We start from the raw sequence: 20,964 nt of genomic DNA, 5'->3' as shown, positions 1-20,964 counted from the left end.
AAATGCTGCTGTGATAATGGTCCAGGAAAAATTGTGAAGATCTAATGAGAGCTTTAGTTCTATTTGAGATGGATTAGTTTTATCTGGGGTGGTGCTGTAATTGGGCGATACGGCAAAAATATAACATTGTGATACTTCAAGAAATTTTCACAATGTGCAATATGTCACAATATTTCTTTTTTCAGACATCTGATCAGTGGGAACAGAGAAAAAAGAACCAGTAGTGCTACATTTAAAAAGATACTGTCAAAAACTGTGAATACAGTTATTTTTATGTAGTATTTTACATACTGTGTTGAACTAAATTCAGTTAAACAGGACTAATTTTGCTATATATATATATATATATATATAGTCATATTATTTTGAGATTCCCAATGAGATCCATGATTTTTATACAGTATAAATTTGTCATGTCTCTAGTTTTCACAAGTCTGCTAAGTCTGGAGCGAATTATCTTCTGTAATTTGTCTAATTCTGAGCTCCTTCAATAGTGGACCTGGTAATCAGCACAAAATCAGCACAAAACTTCGACTCCCTCCAATTCCTTTATGCTCAAATTCAAAACAGGACTACTGTAATTTAAAACATTTCTGGTGATGGGCTAAATAGAAGAAGAATAAAATGGAATGTCTGAAGGTATCAACCATAGGGCAAAGCATCTTTTTGTCCTGTTGAGCGACTTTTATTAAGTTAAATGAGCCCATTGTACTAGTGTTCTACTATTCTATCTGATATTAAATGGAAGTTAATTTTTGTTGTTTGTATGTTTGGATCCATTTAAGCTTACTGCTGAAGTGAACGTCTTTCAAATTACAAATTACATCCCCAGACCTCCTATAGTATCTATCTATCTATCTATCTCTATATATATATATATATATATATATATATATATATATATATATATATATATAATAAAATCCAGCTTTAATGGGGCTCAGACTCTTCAACACAGTGTTCTTGACGTTAATGTGTGCAAACGAAACAAGACTTAATTCCCAGTACTTTATACTATTTTTATTGGTCCATTCCTCATAAAATGTTCCCCTAAGTGTAAAGGAGATCTAGCAAAACTAAAAATAAAGAACGTTACAAGGTCTAACAGCAACAGTATTCTAAGGGGCAGAAGTAATTTATGGCATATTGACTGATGAATGAAGTGCCTCTGGTCTTTAAATAGAGCTGATAGAGGAGAGGTTTCCTCAGAGCAACACTTCATGAGCTCATTCTTAGCTGTATAACCTGCTGTGACTTAAACCATGCTGAGACTTCCGCCGCATTAGCAGCCGATGGCTGGGCTTGTCCTCTGTTGGCCTGTCGCACCGAGCAGTGAAAGGTTATTCAAGAATGACAAGGATTCCTCAAGCTGCTCACTGTAATTACACCTTACATAAAGTACTTGTTTAAAACAAGAGCCGAAATTAGAATAAAATTAAATAAGAGAAGTGTCACTCATCAAATCAGGCTTCGCTTTGGTGCCGTGCTTATGCTTGAAGTTGTAACTAAGTTTGCTTAAGATAATTTCATTATAATTTAATGCAATTGTGGAAGGTTGCGTGTTTTGTTTCGTCTCAGCCTTTATTAAAATATTATGGAGCGAGTGTAGAATGCTTTGATGCAGTGACTAAAAGCATTCAAAGGTTTGCCTCTGAGCACAATCAGTTTCAGGATATTCATACTGGTCGTGCTCTGAGGCATGTCACTGTCATATCACAACGTTCTCAGTTTTGTTCGGCTTTTGTTATTACCAACTGTAAACACTTCATGACTAGTAGCAACAGAAGTGGCCCAAAATTAGTTAGAATAGCATCTCATTCCATGCATTATGTACAGTGTGGTGCAGAAGTCAGAGAGCACTCTTCATTTATTTAATTTCCACTTACATAAGTTATTAATTTTTCAGCATCAAGGAAAAAACAGAAAAAAGGATTTAACAGAAAATGACAGAAGCTTCAAAAATGAAATATAATACGATTTTTAGTTTCTTAAAGAAACAAGCAGGGATATTTTTCCACATACATTTAGTGATGTTAAGGTCTAGACTCTGGGCCAGTCCATTGTTCTGAGAGCACCAGTAACATCTTTGTATGACTTGCAAATTCCCTTCTTTGTTGTCTAATTTCTTTTCTTAGACAGCTACACATCTTTTCAGACTCACAGTGTTGAGTTGTCTTCTCACAGTGAAGGATGGACAGAAACACCCGTGGATTTATTCAGATCTGAAGCAAGATTGGGGCTTGATTTTCTCTTCTCTCTCAAAGATGAAAGCTTTAAGTACTGTCTGATGGTGACTGTTTTGATGGTCTGCCGGGTCTTACACAGTTGTTGGGAGTCTTCTAATAATTTTTTGAACTCCGGTTTTTTGACTTTCCCCTTCTATATACTAATGTATTATCTTACATCTGATCTCCTCAGAAATGTCTGTTATACTTATTATTTGCCATTTTGACTAGGGTGGTCTCTGACTTCTGCACAGTGCTGTACATTAATGTTTAGAACGCTTCTTCCTTCTTCTGTCAAGTTACCATTGCAGAGGAACAAGTTCGTGTTACAACAGCGAGTACGTGGAGCCTTTGCTGAAGGTGTGGTCTTTTGCAGCAGGGAGCTGATCACATGATGTGCAGCTGTCTGACTGTCCTAGAGAGGGGTGCGTGTGTGTACGCGCGAGTGTGTGAGCATGGAGCGTTGGGGCCAAATAATCCCACAGTCTGGATGGCTGGAGTCAATCTTAATTGCGCTGGAGACATCCGTCATGAGAGTGGCAGGATTAATGGATCGCTTAGAGATTGGATGCCATGATGGAGTGCGTTGGGGGATTGGAGCAAGAGATAAGGGAGAAAAAGAGAGTTCTATAAAGCGAGGAGTGCTGCAGCCAAATCGACCAGTGTGTACGTTAGGGACTTGTTCTATCTATAGATTAGACATCATGAAAATGCAGTGCTGTACACTCTTGTTTATTTATTTCAAGGAAATGACCCAGAGAGAATTGAGTTCCTCTCCAATTAGATGGTGTTCCTCGCTATAATAAATGACTAGTTAAAGTGAAAGTAATCGGTTATTTGTACCCAAACCTACACTAAGTCTCATTGACTCCCAACTACAGTACGCTGCTTATTAGCACCGCTGTGTTGACACTACTCTTTAAGGTTTTTAATGAGATGCCTCACTGAATCGTATTGTGTTAATCAGAAGAACAGATGCCTTCAAATGGCTCTTTTGTTCACCTGAAACTCTGATCTCATTATGCAACACAGATGCTGATTAAATTTATTACCACTAATGCTTGACTTGGTGGAGCTGGACAAGCGTGGCTGCCACTAGTGAAGAAGTCAAATATTTCACAGCTGCTGATAGACTACATTCTTAACTGATAAGAAAGTGTGATTCTTTGCACAAATCAATTGTGATGCAGTCTGTAAGTCAAGAGTTTAATCACACTGTGTGACACAGATGTCTGTTCATGCCAGCAAGGGATGCACAATACATTGTTTGTTCATTTTTATTGTGATATGCAAATGAGCCCTCAGGATATGTTACTTTGTACTGTGAGCATCTTGACCAAATTAATGTAGGCCAATCTTTAATCAGTGACTTTTAATAAACTGCAAGGCTTATTACAATTGCAATATTAGATAATGGTCACACTAGCATTTTGTCCACATTGTGTAACACTAGCTCAAATGCAGTTCTTACAGAATTTGCTTCATACAATATTGTGCAAAAGTCATCTAAGAGGCCATTTTACATTTAATTTTCAGTCAAAACAGTCAGTAATTATGTTATTCTTTTGTCATGATCAGAAAAAAAAGGGGAAATAACACAAAGGTCTCAACAACTAACCGTTTTTCAGTATTTAGTGTGTCCACCCTTTGCCTCCAGCTTCCAATCTTTTTGGGAGACTTTCAAACTGGATATTTTTCCACACCTCCAAAGTTCAGTCTTAGGAGTTGGTTGCATTTTCCACTGCTCATAATTAAGTAATCCTAAACATTCGGTAATAATGAGGTCCAGAGGTGGCTAGTCCATAGTTCTGAGAACATCAGTAGGTTCTTTTGTTTGATTTTTCTGGGTCTTTTTTTTGTCTGTTTCCTCAATTCCTCAGAAAAAGCTTCATGATAGCTACACTGATAGTGTTGTCTTCTCAGAGTGGAAGGATGGACAGAAACATCTTTGGATTTTTTCTGATCTGAAGAGAGTGGAGCTTGATTTTCTCCTCTCTCTCAAAAATGAAAGTACTGTTCAGTTTTGGTGGTCTACCAGATCTTGTATGGTCGTTAAGAGTCCCCTTAATTCTGTATCTTTTATTAATTTTTTTAACTCCAGTTTCAGAAACTCCTGTTTATTCACTTATTTTTGACTTTCCCCTTTTTTATGCAAGTGCATTCTCTTATCTATAATCTCCTCAGAAATATCTCCTGAAAAACAAATAACTTGTCCTTAAATTAAATAAATGGTCTCTGACTTTTGCACAATACTGTATCTTGACCTCATGGGATGTGATGGGTTTGCTAAGCTCTCTGCGTGTTCTTCCAGATGCGTACCCGATCTCAGAGGTTGTGTATAAGTGGACCCAGGGCCCGGCCAAGTCTGTGGTTGTGGCGGAAGAAGGTTCCCGACTCAACCAGTACCATCTGGTTGGCCAGACAGCCGGCACTCAGGACATCAGCACCAGCAGAGGTAAACCCCCCTATATTCAGGCACAGCTGTCAGTCATGTCAGCATCTGGCCGTCATCTCCACAGTCACTAGTGGCATGACCCAGCTAATACCCCATGTCCTCCCCTATTTGTATGACCGTTATTTAATCTTACCGTGAAAACACATAATATCTGCATGCAGGAGTGCACAGCTTGTGTGTTGTTGTGGTTTGCATGACCTTAGGTGTTATACACATATTGTTGCTGAGACAAAGTGTTCTTAATATTATTAGAATATAATAACAGTGTAACAACATTTTATCCTAAGCAAATTTGGACCAGTTCTGTTGGTCCATTGGTTTTGAAATGTTCACACAGCTGGTGTTTTATTTGTCTCCACCTAGAAGTTACGTTAGCGACACTGTCCCTGTTTAAAATGTGACTGCACTTTGATTGTGCAATACTAGTGTGAGAAGTAAAGAGTTTTCAAATCAGGCTGGATGGAGATGACAAATGAATGGTGAGGATTTGAGAACACCTCCCACTCACGGCCAGCTGTCTCTAGAGCCTGACTGAGAGAGAGAAAGAGGGAGTGAGAGAGGGAGGGAGATGGGAGGGAGAAAAAAAAACACTTATCCCTGTCCTGAGCCATTGGGTCTGGAGGGTTAATCCGTGTGCCTCCCCATCAGTTGTGCTTTTACTGAGTGACGTCAGCATCCCACCATTGGCTGGAGCCGGCCCGGGACACTGGGACACGTGGGAAAGGGGGCGGGAAGGAGGGGGTCCAGGCAGCATCTGCTTAATTCGGTTATGTAAAGAGGGGTGGTAATACACTGTTATCATAGTTGTCTTCAGCCCAGGGGTTATTACAGGGTGCACGTGGGGGGCGGCTTCCCCCCTCTTTTTGCCTCTGTAGATGGACATATATGGATCTCCTGTCATCTTCATTAAGATCCTCAGGGTGGTCCACATTTTATGGTCACAGTTTTCATCAGATGGCCCACATTTTTGCTGGACACACCTGACCCAAGCGATCAAGAACATTGAATAAAGGGTATAGGAGCAATTAGAGCTAGATTAGAGCAAATATGAGGACTGCCTGGCGGGGCCCAAGCACTGGATGGATCCATTGCATTAGAACATTGTTTCACCCTGATCATGAGTAAGGCCTGAGTAGTTTGTCAGCCGCATCTCCTTTTTAGGCTCTCTGCAATCCCATTTGTCTTTGCTCTCTGCTTGGCACTTGCAGCTCAAAGTTAACTGAATACTCAGGTGGCCGCAAGAAGAAACTAGGGCTGCAAAAATGTTGTGATTTTTTTTGCTGCATATTGCAGTTGTGATGAGCGTTGCGATCTGTTAAACATACTTTAATTGACCCCTAAAGCATCATGGTTAAAGACTGCCTTGCGTTACAGTGACTGAAATTGTGCAGAATATTGTTGTTATCCAAAAAAAATAATAATAATATTAATAATGATCATATCTCCAAAATGAGAAGGCAAAACATCCTTGACTTTTAAGACAAGTTAATCTAAAGAGATTGATCATTTCTACTGGTCCATTGTTCATGAAGTTTCACACAATGTAAAGAACAGCTGCTGTGTTCAAATATTGTAGAAAATAAAATCAGAAAAAAATGAAGATACATTTTTTTTGGACTGCAAAAACGTTTGTTGGATCATGTCAGTGCCTTGATTCATCAAAGCAGAACGTTCATCTAAAGCATATGAGGTTGGTCATGATGCTCACAGCACACCATAAAAAATTTGATAAACAAAATTATTTGTTAGCATGCTTGTTTACATATTGCATCTCTGCACTCGCAGTACTGCAAATGGAAATACTGGAAAAATTCTCTGAAAAATGGTGCTTTGAATTGATTAGAATTGTGTGATATAACTTTAGCGCTGCTGGTGGGCCCTGGCCATTTAAAAGCAACTGTGCTGATGTAACATATTGTCTTCGTCTGCAGCCACTCGACACAATCAAATCATGAACCATTTCTTTCAGTTTGATGGGCAAACAATATATAGCACACACCTAGTGGAACCACAGACAGATCCAGAGGGCATGGCCTCACCTGGTCTTCAATAAGGCCTTCTCTTCTTTCTTTCATTTTCCTTCCCTCCCTCCCTCCCCCACTCACGCCATATATGTTGCTCTGGCCGACCTGCAAGGAGAAGGCTGCAGGGCTATTAGTGGCGCTAATCTGAGGTGCAAACCCTCTTTAACAAAGTCAAGAATAGATCCACCACGACCTCACAGCATGAGCAGAGTCATTAGCAACAGTTAAACTGAGAAACCCGGTGAGCACAGCGAAAGAGGGAGAGAGGGAGAGTGAAAAGAGTGCCTTATATGCCAAACTGATGTGAAATTATTGCCAGTGAAAATGTCAACATTCCATCACTCGCGTCTCACAGATAAAGAGGTGCAGATAACCCATCACCTTTTATTATTTTAAAACCAAAACTGATCTGAAAAGAACACCATGTGATTTAGCGGCTTAGCCTTTAGGTTTCCGCTTGCAGGGTAGAAGCAAAAGATGACCACTCACCAGTTGACCAACATGGCAGCATTGTTCTCCGCTATGAACGGTAGCTCGCCGTAAACACTCCAAAAGCTGAGCAGTAAGATCCACCACAGCCGCATGGTTACCTCCTCTCAGAAGAGTCCCATCCAAGGCAGGCTTTTCTGAAGTGGGACACCGTCCCGCTGCTCATGGGCACGCAGGACAGAGGAAGGGAACGAGATGGATGCTGTGAGCCCCCCTCAGTGAGGACACGCTCGCCCCCAGGGCCATTCTGATGAGCCTTGCTGGTTCAAACTTTTCTTTAAGATCCTGCGTCCTGCTCTCAGCAGTGCTTGGCCCCCTTCATCTGATCTGCTGGGTCAGTCACAGCCTACTGTCCACTTGTTCCTGTGCGTTCAGCCGCACTTCCTACTTTCTTTTCCCGCTTTTCGTTCTCCTTCTTGTCCTGTGTGCTGGATAAGACAGTGTATTGCCCATACGAGGTTGGCCTGGCCTGACGGGGGTGGGTAGGTCTATGAGGAAGAGTGAGAGAGCTAGAAAGAGAGAGAGGGGACGGGAGACGGGTAGAGAGAGAGAGAGAGAGAGAGAGAGAGAGAGCTGCAGGATGCAGATTGTGACAAGGGATTAGTGGGACACAAAAATCGGATTTTGCCAGGAGAAAGCAGCAGTCATCAGTGGATTTTCTATAGTTTATCAGACTCTGTGGCTCGAAAGGATTTTTTAAAAGCTTTGAATGCAATCTTTGCTTGGTTAACAGGATATATGATGTTTTTTCCACTCTCGCTGTATTCATTCTTTCATTCCTGTTAATGATTTACTTACCCATGTCCCCACAGAGAGTGTGAACATGGTCAAAGAGCTCAACCCACCTGCTGCACCCTCCAGCTAACCACATCCACATTCACTCATTCTGTTTCATAATCAGTCACATATGAATAATAAATGTATACACTGTCATATTATCATGTTAAATGATTCTTATGTGGTATAGGTGGCTTGTGTTTTAGGTATTTAATCTCTTAAAATGAATCAGTTGTTAATCTTAATGCAGATCACTCAGTAATCAGGGTAGGAAATAGTCATTTTTAAGGAGTAATTTTTTGCCTTCACTGACTGAAATTCTGGGGCATTTATACACATAAATGGAGGCACATTGTGAAACAATACAAAATAATATCAGACAGATGTTTATATTTGACCAGTATTTCAAACTGATAGTCAGTGATGTCCTGAAGAGCATCTATACTACTCTGCTAGTATGGCAGCATTAATGTTATTTCTATGTAATGCTAATCCAAATAGGTGTTGTCCCAATGTCTATGTTTGGTACCACTTTACAGTAAGACTATCTATATAAGAGTCTCATTAATGGGTTAAAATTAGTGCATTAATGGTTATTAATTAGGTTGAACGCTTGAAGAATCACTATCATGCTGTAATAATAAACATAAATAAAAAGGCAGACAGTGACCTGTTAAATCTAATGAATATGAAAATCTGATGTAGCTGCAATTTGTTACAATTCTGACTCATGAAGAAGCAACAAGCAAGATCTCAGATTAACAGTATAGATGAATGTTGACAAGCAACAGGTCAACATTTTATTTACACCGATCAGGCATAACATTATGACCACCTGCTTGTTTCTACACTCATTGTGCATTTTATCAGCTCCAGTTACTTTGTAGTTCTACAATTACAGACTGTAGTCCATCTGTTTCTCTGCATACTTTGTTAGACCCCTTTTACCCTGTTCTTCAGTGGTCAGGACCCCCATGGATCCTCACAGAGCAGGTTCTATTTGGGTGGTGGTTCTCAGCGCTGCAGTAACACTGACGTGGTGGTGGTGTGTTAGTGTGTGTTGTGCTGGTATGAGTGGATCAGACACAGCAGTGCTGCTGGAGTTTTTAAACACTGTGTCCACTCACTGTCCACTCTATTAGACACTCCTACCTTGTCAGTCCACCTTATAGATGTAAAGTCAGAGACGATAGCTCATCTGCTGCTGCACAGTTTGTGTTGGTCATCCTCTAGTCCTTCATCAGTGGTCACAGGATGCTGCCCCCAGGACACTGTTGGCTGGATATTTTTGGTTGGTGGACTATTCTCAGTCCAGCAGTGACACTGAGGTGTTTAAAAACTCCAGCAGCACTGCTGTGTCTGATCCACTCAGACCAGCGCAACACACACTAACACACCACATCAGTGTTACTGCAGTGCTGAGAATGATCCACCACCCAAATAGTACCTGCTCTGTGAGGGTCCAGGGGGGTCCTGACCACTGAAGAACAGGGTAAAAGGGGGCTAACAAAGTATGCAGAGAAACAGATGCACTACAGTCTGTAATTGTAGAACTACAAAGTGCACCTATATAGTAAGTGGAGCTGAAAAAATGCACAATGAGTATAGAAACAAGGAGGTGGTCATAATGTTATGCCTGATCGTGGTGTGTATTATAATGGCTTATTAATAATTAATATTGATAAAATTAATTAATTCATTCATTAATAATTATTAAGTAATATTTTGGTGTTTATGACCAAATCAATAACCATTAATAAACTAATCTTACACCATTTATAAACCGTTAAACCGTCTATAACAGTAGTGTTATTGTAAAGTGGTAACCTACATTTTATAAATGAAATGAGTTTTGTGCCATAACCATTTGTAACAATTTTGAACATAAAAAAATAAAAGAATAACAGATAAAGTACAACGTACGTTTTCAAAAATGTAATAAAGGTGTTATTACTGATAAAATGTAATTACTATTTCTTCTATGTGTAAAGCCCGCTTTCAACAATGTGCACTTGAAGGAGATTGAAGGGTGAGGTTTAAGGGAGTAGCTGAGGACTGTGTTATTGCAGTTTTGCTGTATTAACTTTAAGGGCTAAATGAGGGGCTCATGTCAGAGCAGACCTCCCAGTAGATTGGACTTTACAGTAACTGACCACTATTTGGTGCTAAAGAGCCTGCTGTCTATAGATGGGCTCATAAATGCAGTCTTGCTTTCAGCTACTCTTACCATCGTTTAGCATTTTCCAACACTTTTCTCATTTGTTCTTATCATATAACAGCAAAGATGGATTTCTCTCTTTCTCTCTTTCTCTCTCTCTCTCTCTCTCTCTCTCTCTCTCTCTATAAACCTCTCAGATTCTCAGATGGCTTGCACTCAACCCTCAAGTTTAATCACACTCTCCCTCTCTCTGTCTATTACTCATCTGTTCTCTGCTCTCTTGCTTATCTTTCTATCACTTTTTTATCCCTTTGCTTTCTTTTTTGATCCTATCTATGTCCTTCTCGCCTTACAGGTCAATACACGGTGATGATGGCCCACTTCTACCTGAAGAGGAAGATTGGTTATTTTGTAATTCAGACCTACATGCCCTGCTTCATGACGGTCATCCTGTCCCAGGTGTCCTTCTGGCTCAACCGCGAGTCTGTCCCTGCCAGGACAGTTTTTGGTTAGTGCCTCCGCCAACACAGATAACCCTCAAAGACCTCTTTATCACAAACGCTATTGGACTCCAATTCCCAAAGACACTGTTAGTGTAAACAAAGCATCTTTTGGACAGTGCTACACTTTCCACTGAGAATTCTCTATGTTTCAGCATAACGATTCTTAGCTGGTGCTCGCCTCTGCTGTTAATGAATTTAGTGCTAATACATCGATAATTCTCATCAAAATGGAAATCGGAATCAACGGGAGCAGACAGACAGAACGAAGAGCTAATCTGCTCTGACGACTGTTTGTAAATTTGCTCCGCTGCTCCCGTGCGGCTTTGTGCTCTTGTTCTTCAGTAAAGTACCAAAGCCGTGCAAAGATCTGAACAGTGAATAATAAACCTTAAGTTTAAGGAGTCAGTGCATTCACACACACAACACTCATACAGTACGTACTAGTGTTGGGCAGCATGGCCAGTATAATTAAAATTTCAGTTTTGGTGTATATCATGGTATATACACACTCTAAAAAAGATGTTTCTTCAAGGGTTCTTTAGTAAAGAAAATGGTTTGATATAGAACCGTGAATGCTCAGAGAACCTTTTGCGTGATTACAAGTCTTTTTGCACCATGAAATGTTAACATGAAAAGATAACAGAAGAACTCTTTTTGGTGCTAGATAGAACCCTTTTCAAAAAGGCTCTTTATAGAACCATGTACAACACATTCTCCATCAATCTGAAGAAGTCTTTTACAATGCTAAGAACCCTATAGTCATGTGTTAATCAGTGTTTATCGATCTATATAGCCATTTTCTTTTTGGTTGTTTATGGTTCTATTGCAAGTACACACTTAAAAAAAGATGCCTGTCTTTTTTTAAGTGTGACTTACAAATAAAACCATTATAGATGCTTAAGTGAACTTAACTACCTGATACCTAACAGGTAAAAACATAATTAACTAATATCTACTAAATAAAAATTAACAGTAGTTCATTATTCTGGGATCTCCCTTCACTTTTTAATAAGAACTATTTTAAACATCTAAAGTAAATCTGAATATTTTTATTTTGCAAAATAGTAAAAACCAACACCAAAATATGGATAAACAATATATGGACAATATATGGATAAACCTATGTCAGTATTGCTTTCGAACATTAGCTCTACAGGCCCAGCAAAAATGATGCTAACTGTTGTTTCATGTCTGAATTTCTACAGGGCTGAAGTTGTCTTTGTTTTGAATTTTCTGTTCAGCCTTTCAATGGAGCAGCAGTTACATTCTGGCACCTGTACAGGAGCCTGAATATAATTGCTGCATTATTTAAGGTGGAACAGAAAATTCAAATTAGAAGCCAACTTCAGCTCGGTCGAATTTCTGAAGTCATTTGTCTCGTACGTACATCCCCTGCCTCCGACCATCCCACGCTGCAGGAATTTGTTGCACACACAAACCACAGAACGATGTCTAATGCTGCAGTTTAGTCAGGCAGCATCTTTTAGGTGGTATGAGAGTAAACAGAAGTGCTCTGGTGTCCATGTTAGGCTAAGGCCAACCCCAAAAAATGGCCATTCTTTTATGTACTCTGCCTCAAACACAAAGCGGACTACTTCAGGTGAAACAGACTAGACAGCGGGAGGTGACTGAGGGACTTCAGTGTTTTCATATTCATTTGAAACATCACTGAAACATCCTTTGCTGTGCTGTTTAACATTAGTGTGTATTGTCTTCATGTTACCTGCACTTATTTGTGGCATAGCAGTATAATGGTTATGACTAAACTCATACTACTAGAGTATATAATACTACAATATACTCACACAGCACCTCAGAAACAACCTTTACGTAAAGGCGCTTGAAACCCTAACCGTAACTTAATTAGGTCTGTAAAAATTATTACCTAATTGTCTAATCGAACAAAATGTTTATGTTGCAAGAATGTGAATGTGAATTGGGTGAATTTTCATCATTTAGGTTGCGACAAATGCATGTAAATAAAACAGACAGCATGTCAAATCGCAAGAGCTCCAATTTTAATCGTATGCCACATTATCAACAACTGTGTCTTAACAACTGGAAATTTAATCTAATAAAACAGAGCTTGTGAACTGTCTGTAGTTGACCATTCAGAAGCAGCCAAACACCCATGTGCTGTGTACATGACAACAGAACTACAACTTACTGTCAGTCTGGCTCACTGCTGGTACAGATGTTCAAGCCTCAAGCTAGAAAAACCAGATGCTCTGATCTTCTTGGCCAAAACAACAGGCCTGGACCTCAAATAAAAAAAAAAAACATATACAATTTAGATTATAGTCACAATATTGGTCAGAAAAATCACAATTAGACATTCAAGCCCTACTTCTGACTGGTGCAACGACACCTTTAGATGGCAGCAGTGAGTACTGTTGGCTTATTTGAGCTCACATAAGAGCTCAAAGGGTTGACAGCCAGGAAGCAAGACAGTTAATCAGCCAATTTGATTAGCTGAAGTAAAAAAATAGAATTAATGTTTGTTTTATATTTCTTTCTTTCATGTCTCTCGTGTTTCTGTTATAAAGCATGTTTCAAGTGAAGGCCATCACAACATACCTCATGAGTATTTCCATTTTCTCTATACATAAAGAAATACAAACATACATACAGGGCACTGTCTGAGGTTGAGAGTTCTCTGGATTCAAAGTCTGGGGGACAGTGCTGTTACAGCTGCTTGTGTATAAAGCACTGGCACATCTCTCCCACAATCAGCAGAACAATTTAGCTCCACACTAGTTCAGACGGGAGTCCCTAAACACCCAAACATCAGGCTTCTACTACGTATTCCATAACCCAGAAACAGCACGCTGATTTTGTTGTGTAATACTGTCATTTAACTCAGTGGAGCCAAGTCAAGGGACTGGTAGGTGGCTATATATTTTAGCGACGCTGCCTGGCCTGATTTGTGATTTAGTTTAAAAAACGTTCAAAGAGTTCAAAGATAGTCTCTTTCAGATGCAAAGTACCTCATAGACCTGGCGTGTAACTCAGTACATCACTCACTCACATTCAGCAAGCTAAATATTTTACACAAGGGGCATCATTAGCAATCAGAGAGCTTTTGGTGCTTCTTAAGATAAGTGCTTCACATCAGTGACACTGTGTCCTTGGATTCATGTGATGAGGTGATTTTTGTATTTGTATTTTTATGGAAACAGTAGTATTTCAACAGAACAGTAGTATTTCAAATATGATCTAATAGTGCTGGATGAAGTATTATCTATCCTGGTATACTATCATATCAACATACAGTGATATTACTTTTCAGCAGTATTTTTGTGATGTTTAATAGATAATGAGCGTTATGTTTGTTTTTTTATTCTAGTTTGTGGCCCTTCACATATAGAATCCAAGATCTGACAGTTAACTGCTATATATATCTTTTTCTGGATGCAATGCATATCGGCTGAGTTATTCTTAAGTCGTAGGAGTATATAATAGTTGTCTGGACCTGCCGATGGATACTGATGTGGAGTAGCAACACTCAGGATGCTTGGTTTATTAACATGCCGACCTAAACGTCATTAAATACTGTGATGATGTGATATATTCAGAAAATATTGTTAGACTGGATTTTATCAATATTGCCCAGTACTGTGATCTAATATATACCCTCTCATGGTACATTGTCTTTCTGTAGTTTTCTAGATACAAGTGCTGTTAACCCTTTACTAGCCTTCTTGCCATGGTGGTTTATTTAAACACTCCTGGCGCATGTTCTTGGATTCTAAGTTCATTTTTATTATTTTGCTATTTTTTATTTATTTTATTTATTTTTATTTTATTAGCTTGCTATTTTTCTCATTCTGCTCCTCTCACTCTATCCTCAGGTGTGACCACTGTATTGACCATGACCACGCTCAGTATCAGTGCCCGGAACTCTCTGCCCAAGGTGGCCTATGCCACAGCCATGGATTGGTTTATCGCAGTGTGTTACGCCTTCGTCTTCTCTGCCCTTATCGAGTTTGCCACAGTCAACTACTTCACCAAACGCAGCTGGGCCTGGGACGGCAAGAAAGCCATGGAGGCTCAACAGCCCAAAGTGAGTGTGTGTGTGTGTGTATGTGTACAGTACTGTTCAAAAGTCAGAGACCACCTTTTGTATATTTAATTTCCAGCCAAAACAGGCAAGTTATTCATTTTTCAGCGTCAGCAAAAAAGCAGAAAACATTTATTTAACAGAAATTGACACAAAATCCTGAACTACTAAATGTAATATAATTTTTCCTAGTATTTAGTGTGTCCACCTTTTACCTTTACTACAGCTTCCATTCTTTTCAAGATGCTCTTTGCTTTTAATTTTTTGCTAAAAAATCTGCAGGGATTTTTCCACACATTCTAAAGTTCATTCGTAGCAGTTGGTTGCATTTCCAGATTGTAGTTGTTTTCCAAATCCTGTGCTGACCTCTGAGCTCTGGGGTGGCCAGCTGTTCCAAGAACACCAGGAGGTTCTTTGCTGTATTTGGCAATTTTTGACTATTTTAACAGCTTCTTGACCAGAGAGAGACGCAATAGAGAGAGAAAGAGTGCATGTGCCCCCACACGAGAGAGAGTGCAAAAATGCATGTTTGCCTGAAATTTCTGTAAAAAAAATAAAGGCAACTCATTTAACTTTTAAAAGTAAGTAAACTAGGTGTTTTAAAATGTAAAGTTAATTGAACATCAAATAGTAAGTTCACAGAACAAAGTGTTGCATTCTGGCACATTTTATCTATCATTTTTATATATTTTTAAGGAAATATATTTTATAAGCTAAATATGTAAAAACTACAGATAATGTTTGTGTGTTAGTAGTACATTGGAGAGGAGACGTGTAGAAGAGATGGTTGATGTGGAGAGAGAGGAAATGAGCAGAGGACTTATGTAATGGCATCATTAAGGAAACAATACAATCTTTTTTATGTTCTGTCACAGCGTTTTCACTCTGCTTTTGTTTGTTTTTTAGTAATTTTGTTGACACGCCAGTCAACACTGCTGAATCGCTGCACGTTTTGTTGATGTGTAAATACTAATATTAATTTAAAAATAGCAACTGCACATTTTACAGGTTAATTGGCCCTGGATCTTTACAGGCCCAGCCAATGCCCTTGTTCTTGACAGCTACACGTCCTTTCAGACTCATAGTGTTGAGTTGTCTTCGTACAGTGGAAGGATGGACAAAAACACCTGTGGATACTGTGAGATCTGGAGCAAGAGTGGAGCTTGATTTTCTCCTCTCTCTCAAAGATGAAAGTTTTAAGTACTGTTTATCTGATGGTGACAGTTTTGGTGGTCTACCATCTTGTATGCTGGTCAAGAGTTTAAATTTCTCTGTATCTTTTAATGTTTTTTTGTTTTATTCCAGTTTTGAAACTTTTTCACATTATTTTCCTTAGACTTCACCCATTCTTCTACATGTGGATTATCTTAAATCTTAAAACTCATCAGGAATATCTACTAAAAATGAACAATGTGTACTTCATGGCCGTTTTGACAGGAAATTAAATAAAGGAGGGTAGTCTCGGGCTTTTGCACAGTTCAGTACAAAAACTGGAGTGTAGCTAAACCTGCAGTGATGTGGAACAAAGAAACTTCTTTCACAACAGCCACTGGAAGAGAGCCATTTATGATTTAGTTAGAGAATTTTTCTTTAAATGTGTCGCTTTGCTTCTTAAAGTTATGTAATGCACTTTGGCCTTCCATTACTGTTGAATCAGAGAAGATGATTACTCTGTGCTTTCATCTGTAATAGTTTTGTTGGGCTGAAACATCTCGAGATCCTCAGAATGGTTTTGTTTTCTTTCATGTTTCAGACACTGACCTTTGCTCAAATATTAATCTATTAGTGACAGTGTAGTTGGTGCTGCTGAGGGATGCCATCTTTTAAGGCCATCAGCTTCTTCACTAGAGAACTTTGTCCAGCATCACCTGGAAAAACCTCCCCTCGTAAACCCTTCGAACCACACTGCTCTTCATCCTCTTTTCCTAAAGTATATCTAAATGTCATGCATTTGCCTCTACTTACGTAAGACCTGTTTTCTCCAAGGCACTAATTTACGGGCTGCAGTGTTCGCAAACAATAGTCAAAGCCCACTCGGTGCTGATCTTCGCATTGTTTGTGTTTGTGAGACGCGACAGCAGGACTTGTGGAGGTCGCGTCTGGGGCCTTAAACTATGCTGTCAGAAAGGTCAGACACGCTGTATACTCTCAAACAGTGGCAGTCCTGCTGCGGATTCCATGATCAGCCCACAGCAGTGGCGCGAGCCACAGGCCATTCTTTTCATTTGCTGCGTCAAGGTGTTTTTGTTTGTTTTCTGTCTGCGGAGCACTGAAGCAGATCAGCGGAGAGAGGTCTTGTGAGGTCCACACGTTTTAAGCGATTCGGTGCGCGAGGGCCAGTGACACAGGCGCTGGAAAGAACAGGATGAAATGGGGTGATGCTGAGGCGTTAAAACAGAGAGGACGATCGATACGTCTCCAACGCTCAATATCCACCACCTTCCACCTGCACGACTGGGCACTGGGCCAGCTCCCTCCTCCCTCACACACTGAGCCTCCAGACCTAAAGCTCAAAAGTCTTACCACACAGCTTTGTTGAACTGAGTCTCATAGTTACATTATAATTGCATTATATTACACAACATGTTGGATTCAGAGTGGTTTGGTATGAACTGGGTTATTGTAGAAAACGTACTGACTCTGATTTCTTCACAGTAGTGAAGGGAAACAGATGTCACAAGGTCTACAATGCAAATGTAGCCATTTTAATTACTATCCCATGATTTCTGATTTTTTAGATTTAATATTGTTTAAGGTAAAATAGTATTATATCTGAAAAAATATGTTTTCCTTTGTTACTATGTTGCCTTACAATGCCCTGCATGTATCTCTCTGCCATGAAAGGCTTTTAAAAAACATAATATAAGCCAAAGCCATATCCCAGAACTATTGTAAAACAATGTCTCAGACATCAGGCACTGTGTGCGTAAACATTTATTGTGATAACTTTCTCTAAGCCAGCTTTTAGAGACATTAAGCTCTTTCATCTGATTCCTATTGTCACCACTCAGTTTCTCTAGAATGGAGCATTTCACATCAAACAACTCTGAATGATTATGTTTATATCTTAACCAATTAATTATACATAATTTTGATAAATACTGTGATAATTGTCCACACCAGCAGTTCTGAAATCCCCTCCTTTTCATTTTTCCAAAAATTCCCCATCCACACCAGCATAGTTTGAAAAACCTCTCCATCTGCACAAAAAAGCAAAAGTGTTTTGAAAAAGCCTCCATGAGCTTGCCAGCCCATGTCAGAAAAATTGATGTCAATCGCCTTGAGAAGAACATTTCAAACATGCGTACTGTGCAAAATATAGAGCACAAAGTTTGAGTTGTAGAGACAGATGATGATGGATTGCAAACGCAACAACACAGTGGTTATGTCTAAAAGTACTGAGAAAATAAGGTAGAAGTGTGTAGACTAACAGTGTAATAAAGTAAAGCGCAGTATTACCCACCACACAGAAAGACCCTGCTCCTCTATAGAGGCATGCAAAACAGTAGTGGCCATGTGCAAACATACATACATTGGTAACACCAATAGGAGGGCAAATAGGGTGTTAATAAGGCTACATGACATCCTGGCTCATCATGACAACTGACTTAAACTTGCATAAACATTCATAAAGGCTTATTCCAATAGGCATCATTTATCATAAAGTTGCATACGTCTATGTTGGGTGGCTAATTTTTCCTGATCTGAGGTCATGACAGATGTTTTGGTTCAGTGCACAAATCATGTGGAAAAGTTTTGGCACCCCAGGTCAAATTATGTTTTGTTGGTTATACATTGTTGCGTAATCCTCTAAGGAGAACATACATCTGCACACTTGCAGACATAATTGCTGTTTATTTGCTGAATTTAACATATTGGGAAATATTTTTCCAGTTATAGTTTCCATTATACTGATAATATGACGTAGCTTGCAGAGTCAGCCTTGTTAAAAATAAGTTTTCTGTGGCTCTGAGGTTTAAGTGAGTGAGTTTCATTTTAATATTAATAACATCTAAGCTGTCACATCATCAGTGTTATGTTACTGTGATGTACACTAAGCTATAAAGTCAGTTGTCTCAAAAAAAGTGTCACGACACAATCCAGTGTCAGAAAACACTGATGTCAGCTGACACAGGTGTTACATCAGCTTGACAAGTTGACAAAAGCAGCCTTATGAACATCAACCTACTCTCTTAAAACAGATGGTTCTTCAACAGTTCTTTAGTAAGGAATATGGTTCTATATAGAACCATGAACAGTCAAGGAACGCTTTGCATGGTTAAAGCGTTCTTTACATTGTGAAATGATTCTTCAGATTGATGGAGAATGCGCTGTACATGGTTCTATGTAGAACCTTTTTGAAGAGGGTTCTATATAGCACCAAAAAGGGTTTTTCTGTTGTTACACTGTCAGGCTTGTTGCTATATAGAACTCTACAGAATGTGCTATAGATGGATCTATATAGAACCTTTTTGAAAGGGGTTCTATATAGCACCAAAGAGGGTTCCACTATTGTTACAAGCCAAAGAACCATTTTTTGGTACTATATAGAACTCTTTTTGCTAAGACTGTACACACTTAAAAATGATGGCTCTTCAAGGGTTCTTTATTAAAGAAAATAGTTCTGTATAGAATGATGAGTATTCAAAGAACCCTTTGCATGATAAAAGGGTTCTTTGCATCGTTAAAGTGTTCTTCTCCATCAGGTTGATAGAGAATGTGCTGTAGTTTGTTCAATATAGAACCTTTTTGAAAAGGGTTCTATATAGCACCAAAAAGGGTTCTTCTACTGTTACAATATCAGGCTTGTTGCTGTATAGAACCCTTTTTTTAAAAGTTTCTATATAGAACTATCTACAGCACATTCCCTACCAATCTGAAGAACCGTTTCACAATGCAAAGAACCCTTTAATCATAGAAGGGGTTCTTTGAAGGTTCATGGTTCTATGTAGAACAACTTTCTTTACTAAAGAACCCTTGAAGAACCATCTGTTTTGCGAGAACAGAGCAATGTTTAGAAGGCTGCTTTTGTCAACTCATGTCAAATTAATGTAATACCTGTGGCAGCTGACATCATTTTTTCTGACACTGGATTTTGTCATGGCACTTTACTAAAGAACCCCTGAAGAACCGTGCTTTTTAAATGCGTCCAGTACGTGTTACTGATACGTTTTACCCATCTCAGTGAAAACATGTAAACCAGTTTCCACCCTGAAGAGTTTTCCAAAAGTTCCATTTTCAGTGATCTAGCATGCTGCTAGATGGGGTTTTAGATGAGTTTCTGCAGAGCAGTGCTTTAATGGTTTCCCCACTGATCAAAACAAACCTCTGAGGTGAAGCCTTATTTAAATAAGGATGAACCTGCTGTGACAAAATCACCACTGCTTTTCTCTCTCCTGAGAAAAAAGTAAAATTGAGTTCTGTAAATGTTTGTTTTCATTTAATCTGTCCTCACAAACAGACTATAGCTTATTTTAAAAGTCATGCGACAGTAGAGTTGCTGAAGTTTGAAAATCCTAACAGGGAGAAAAGTCTGAACTCAGCTTTCACTGTTTACCCCGTCCCATTTACCTACAGCAGCACGCTCACTTTTCACAGACTAATGAGCAGAACATACCTGAACATAACATTTGAGCCCATTTAAGAGCTCTGATGACTTTGTGTCTTCATGACGACACACTTGTGTGTGTCTGTAAGCCAAGCAGAGTTGATGACAAGCAGAGCAGGAATTTCAAAATAAAACCTTAATAATATTTCACTCGTAATAGACATCTTTAGTCCTTCTGACTCGCATTCATTGTTGGCAGTGTGCAGATGAGACAAGTTCACTCCAGTCTGTCGGCAAGACCTCTTAAACCATAGCCTCAGCTCTTCCATTACCATGGTGTCTCTTCATTAATTAATCTTTTCAGCTTTGTTCTGCAGAGGCAATTGTCTCCTCTACAGAGCTGGATCTTTGTTAACAGCATTGTTCTCTTCTAACAAGAAGGCTACAACCTTCAAACTGGTTCATTATCTGTGCTATCAGAGAAGCTAAAGCTGCAGTGACATTCTCACAGCATCGCAACTCTGCTCTTAAAAAGTCGTGATGCTGCCGGTCGAAACTGAAAAAATTTGCAAGGGTGATAGGTTGAGGGGGGAGGTGGAAGGTTTAGTTATAAACTGTAGATATAATGAATTTTTTACTCTTTTAGTGCAGGGAAGAAAGCCTTGTCTGACAACTTAATCAGTCTTAAACATAAACGCTCCTATTGTTCTTGGTTTGGATACGTG

General features: G+C 39.2%; 1 protein-coding gene across 2 annotated transcripts in view; it reads left to right on the top strand.

The window, feature by feature from the left end:
• Window positions 1-20,964, top strand: part of gabra5 (gamma-aminobutyric acid type A receptor subunit alpha5) — a 63,134-nt gene that overhangs the window by 37,384 nt on the left and 4,786 nt on the right. The window contains exons 7-10 of one of the 2 annotated variants that reach the window (XM_036570742.1): window positions 4,537-4,680; window positions 10,484-10,636; window positions 14,483-14,694; window positions 18,107-18,108. In XM_036570742.1, coding sequence (XP_036426635.1) covers window positions 4,537-4,680; window positions 10,484-10,636; window positions 14,483-14,694; window positions 18,107-18,108 — 511 coding nt within the window. The remainder of the gene's footprint in view (window positions 1-4,536; window positions 4,681-10,483; window positions 10,637-14,482; window positions 14,695-18,106; window positions 18,109-20,964) is intronic. The other variant, XM_036570743.1, reaches the window with a different exon arrangement.

Source organism: Colossoma macropomum, unplaced genomic scaffold (genome assembly GCF_904425465.1).
Source record: "Colossoma macropomum unplaced genomic scaffold, Colossoma_macropomum, whole genome shotgun sequence".
Classification (NCBI taxonomy): Eukaryota; Metazoa; Chordata; class Actinopteri; order Characiformes; family Serrasalmidae; genus Colossoma; species Colossoma macropomum.
The sequence above is the reverse complement of the archived record's forward strand: the minus strand, read 5'-3'. Positions and strand labels throughout refer to the sequence as shown.